The sequence below is a fragment of the Brassica rapa genome, chromosome A04, assembly GCF_000309985.2.
Source record: "Brassica rapa cultivar Chiifu-401-42 chromosome A04, CAAS_Brap_v3.01, whole genome shotgun sequence".
In the NCBI taxonomy this organism is placed as follows: Eukaryota; Viridiplantae; Streptophyta; class Magnoliopsida; order Brassicales; family Brassicaceae; genus Brassica; species Brassica rapa.
Genome location: NC_024798.2, coordinates 8,140,600 through 8,145,690, shown reverse-complemented (window position 1 = coordinate 8,145,690; position 5,091 = coordinate 8,140,600). Strand labels below are relative to the sequence as shown.

At 31.6% G+C, this 5,091-nt stretch overlaps 1 protein-coding gene across 5 annotated transcripts; it reads right to left on the bottom strand.

Moving 5' to 3' along the window:
* Window positions 1–1,320: 1,320 nt before the first annotated feature.
* On the bottom strand, window positions 1,321–4,451 carry LOC117133676 (protein TPX2-like). 5 transcript variants are annotated; one of them, XM_033290452.1, is made up of 7 exons: window positions 4,203–4,440; window positions 3,956–4,015; window positions 3,041–3,097; window positions 2,469–2,567; window positions 2,332–2,355; window positions 1,851–1,945; window positions 1,321–1,740 (listed from the first exon to the last, which is right to left on the bottom strand). In XM_033290452.1, the coding sequence occupies exons 1-7, from the start codon at window positions 4,242–4,244 to the stop codon at window positions 1,620–1,622; spliced, it is 498 nt and encodes a 165-aa protein (XP_033146343.1). In that variant the 5' UTR covers window positions 4,245–4,440; the 3' UTR covers window positions 1,321–1,619. The 5 variants fall into 5 exon arrangements, with proteins under 5 accessions (XP_033146343.1, XP_033146345.1, XP_033146342.1 ...); XM_033290451.1 differs by having other exon boundaries at window positions 1,449–1,740; window positions 2,332–2,391; window positions 4,203–4,437; XM_033290455.1 differs by having other exon boundaries at window positions 1,449–1,740; window positions 2,332–2,391; window positions 4,334–4,418.
* Between the last annotated feature and the right edge of the window lie 640 nt (window positions 4,452–5,091).

Sequence of the window (5,091 nt, the reverse complement as noted above, 5' to 3'; positions counted from 1 at the left end):
TAATTGAGGTTACGTCATCCCACACAAATATCTAATGTCAGGTTTAACCTATATTTATAAGATATTTAAACCCACAACCATACCTTAAAAGCGTTGACCATATGACTCAAATTCTCTGGATGATAAAAACAGAACATTTTACATTATTTGAAAATGATAATTGGAATTTGAAAGGAATACATAACATAGCTTCTACGTATTATCAACCAAAACCAAAAAAAAAAACATCAGCACAAACTAGCTACCATGCAATTGCAGAACACCTAGGTACAGAGCTCTGAAAACAGACTTAATCAATCGATCATATAATTCTCCATGGACAGAGTTAATATTCCTCCACTTAACTGTTTTTCTGCCATACTAATGTCATTATATGTCGTTAACTATAAAACCGTTATCAATGATTCGAGTCCGAATACGTTAAGGCCAAAAATAAAACACTTAAATGTTCACCATAAAAAAAAATCAAAGCTATCTATAACTGCCCTAGAAAACAAAAAGCCAAATGAAAATAAATACTACCATAGGAGCAGACCGTCGAGTTACAAGCTACGTACATACAAGTGTCTCTCTGATATATTTGACTTTCACAAGCTCCAAATATACCAAAACACTTAAATGGGGAAGAAGAAATCTTAGATAACTATGTAAGCACCAATTAAGCTCCAAAAAAATCTTTTATAAACAGGAAAGTCATTAAATCCACGCTCTCATGCAAGCAAAGAATGGAAAATATATATACTTTAGATATCGTCACATGAGCCCAATATTTTTAAACATCGACAACTTCAAAGAAAAGACCCTCCTTGATAATAAAACTTTCTTTGACATACATAAATTTTAATAAAGACAAGAAAAAAATTAAACGTTTGCATAACATAAAATTAGTTCCAAAATGTAAAAACACAAATACTCAACTAACCCTTATTCTAAACATGGACCTCCATCATCTTCATCCAAATACATTGTGTTTATGTATTTAATTACTATTTAACCACCACCTATACATATAAAAACATATATATATATAAGTAAAATAAAACACTAGCATGAAACAAAAAATATAACATATACGGAATAAAACAAATTCACGACCTTCCGCGTGTAGCGCGGACACACCCCTAGTATTTAATATTTCTCAATGAAAAAAAGAGTTGGGCTCTTCCTGAGCTGTTCACCTCATCATTTGCATATAGCTAACTAATGCCACTTTATCAAATAATATTTGCCAACCTATTTTGAATCTCCATTAGCATTTCTCCAGTTGTAGATAAACTATAATGTGTGTTACAAAAAAAAAAAAAAAAGAAGAAGAAGATAAACTACAATCTATAGTTGTGCAATCAACTAGCCTTGGATTGAAAATTTCCATGGTTCCATATTTGTTATCATCTTGTTCTGATTTTGCTTATAAAAACTTTAACACTCAACTGGATATACGGAACAAATGAGAGTGACTACTTGTATAGAGATCGATCATTTATTTAACTCTACGAAAAATTACAAGAAGAAGCGCAAAAGATGAGAGACAGAAACTTGCCAAGGCGAAAAAGCAGAAAGGGTAACTGATTGGAATGAAAATAGCAAAAGCCTCTAACTGAGCAAGTGGCTCTTAAGATTTAAGCATGAACATGGTGAATATGATAGAGATAGTATTGGTTGTTGAACACACAAGTCCAACAAGTACTGTTAACATTTCCAAAGCTTGGTTCCTTTGGCATCGTCAACGGTCTGCTTGATCTACACTCAAATATATTAAAAAAATTAATTCAGATTTATTAGTAGTAAACTATATGAATCATATAATACTATTTATATATCATTGAGAATCGTTCTCGGACCAAACTAACCTCTGTGGAAGGAAAGGTCGGTCGAAGAAAGGCATCAGTTGAGCTTTCGGAACCATTTCCTTTCTTAGCATACGAATCTCTTCCTCTTCTATCATCTGTTTCACGGTTCGGTTTAATATTGAGAATTCTTTTCAAACCGTATTAAACCGAGTTTAAAAAAATCGTTCCTTTAGCTGAAGAAATTTCGTTATATCGATGTGTTTTACTTAAGGACTGATATCAAACCAAAAAAGACCCATATCATATGAGAAAAGTTGGCCTGGATTTAGTATCTTCTTACGAAACGGTTTATTCCGTTTATACACTTATTACTTATACCAAAGCAGCTAAATCATTTTTCAATTCTCGACTGGCCAGTTCATATAGAGTCATGTATTGTGTTCGTAGGAGACAGTCCAAGTGAGACCAAAACCAGTCAGAGTACTGTTTGAAAGGTTGTTCTCTAGCCTGATGCTAATTGTAAGCCTTTTTTGTAAGTTACCTTTTGCAACTTCTCTTCTTGTTTCTTTTGCAGTCTCGTGATATAGTAATTAGTTGCAACCTGCGAAAATGATGAACGAGCTCCATGGAAATAGAATAGTAAAATTAATAAAAATTACAGAGGAAGATTGTGTAAACCGAATAGTTGAACATGGCACGTTTCACTGCTCTCTCGCCAGAGTGAAGCTTGAACGCAAGAGGCTTTTTGTTCTCTTTTGCTGGTGCTTTTGCAACATTCTGATTGATTGGAAAAAAACAATTACATGCATGTTATTAGTCGCAGAAGTAAATATATTCATGTAAGACCGTATATTAGAATGTGCAATTGGTGAATTTGAGCAAGAACAGAGTTGGAAGATGTGTTTCTATAAAAAAATAATATTAATATTTTCTATATTGCAAGGTTCTTGATTGTTTTTTAGTAAGACCTGACCTTAACTAATCAAATATATTATCGAAGAACTTTGTATAACATTTCAAATAATTTGAGACGGCTTAATGCATGTAAACACAAAATGCATTGATATATATAACAGTTATATTTATAGGACGTAGTTGAGAGTTGCAACTTGCATATTTTCTTTAGTACAATATTTTCGTGTAACATGCCTTTTTATTTTACGTGTTATTTTGCGGATATCTATTATCTTATTTTAATGAAAAAAAAACTCATTTTTACAATTTATCATAGAATCTCTGTATGAGTATACCTTAGAAGCGGCTGCCTTGGTTTTGTCATGCGCTCTGTCTTTGAGTTCCACTTTGGTCTACGATAGAATTTTCATGGAACGATCGCAAATTGAGTCATTGTACGAGGATTTACATGATTGATCACTATGGTATTTAAGTACACTCCAAGATATATACTTTACTCTTTGTTTACAACTTTCAATCGAGAACTTGACGAGTAACACATAATATAAATACATACAGTAGAACACAATTAACGTGTGAATGTGTGATACTACTTACTCTTTTTAACCAACTTAAGGTTTAATATACCTAGAGTAACTCAATGTGAAATAGTAGTTAATTAACTAACTTGTTATATATTAGAAAATGAAACCTTGGTAGACTATTTCTTAATTGTGAAGCTTTTCATGAAGTGACATTTTAAAAACTAGATTAATTAGTGGGATATCCCTATAGATTCCGATTTCGTTAGTAATATTTCTATTAGAACATTCTTAATTGTGAAGCTTTTCATGAGGTTTTAATGAAAGTAAGTGTGTTTCAAAAAAAAAAAAGAACATTCAAGATTTAACTTGATTATACTGAAATTGGCAGAAAATTGATGTTATCATCATTTTGGATAGAAATTGTTTTAATTTATTTTGAAAAACAAATAAATAAAACAGAAAAAGTATTGGTGGAATTTCTTTTGCTAAAAAACCTTTGAAGGCATAAACTTATATTGTTCATCAATTGGTTTTTAGGCCAAACATATACGCAAGTTAGAGCCTTCAAGCAAGATTTTCCTTTTTCCAATATTAGCCATGAGTACGTAAAAATGAAGAAACTTGATAAAATGTAGAGTTTAATGGTTAAAACTATACACATTCATTAAAATTTGCCTCACAAGAAAAATAAACAAGTAAATAAAGAAAATGAAATCTTCATCTCACCATTCTTTTACCGTTGGAACCCAGGGAGAGTACAGAAGAAGTTGGACTTGTTTTCCCATACTTTTTAAAACAAGGAGAAAAAAACTTTGTCACTAATAACGTATAAGAACATGTCACACGTGCCCAGATTTCTATACACGTGCAAGCATACTTACATGCAATGTATATACGTGCACGAAAGTAAACAACTAAAAGTAACTAATAATTGAAGTTGATGAAAAAAGTAAGTAACTAATTATTGAATAACCTTGGGTGGGGATTTTGTGTGTGATGATTTTCCAGTACACATGTTTAGTAGAAGAATTATATGATATAGTATATAGTGTTCCAAAAAAAGTAGATAGTTGTTGTAAAAAGCAATTTAAGGAATAACTCAACCAAAAAGCCAAACTACTCCTTTACGAACTCCCTTTGTTGGCTCAATTTATAATGAACTCTAAATTAGAAAGAAGTGAAAAATAAAAATATTACTTGATGAGTGAAAGAGAGAAGAGATTAAGTGAATTTATAGAGAGTGAAGGACGAAGCAAAGACATAAAAGTTTGGACAGTAGTAGCTTTCCTAAGTGGCGTCTGTTGCTGCATCGGCAACAAGCTTTAATTAGGGTTTTCTTCAAAAAAATTTCATAATTTTCTTTGTTAATTCTATATGATAATGAATACACATATCTCCATAAGTATTACAGGGTACTCGATGTTAGTATTTGTATTTTATTTTTGGCTGTCTTTGAAACTTACATCATACAGAGAATTTTCAAATTATAACTAGCAATTCAAACTAGGCCAGTTAATAAGAGATGAAAGAATAATTCAATGTTAAAAACACAAGCAGCGAGAGTACGTGTCATACTTTATCTATATTTTGTAATTTCAAAGGAGTTTAAAAAACATACGTACTTTCGAAACATGAAATGTATTTTATCCAGAGATATATAGAGATTTCTCGATACAGATGGATAAGCAGTTCAGAGAGTGTTACGATGGTAATGTTGTCCGACAAAAAAAAGTGAATTGGTAGAGCTCTCATGCACCAAACTTTCTGATTAAACTTCGCACTCGTGCATATTTCTACATTTCCGACGTCCTTCATGTTTCTTCACATCTCATCTTCGGGATTTGTACTACTTCAATTATACA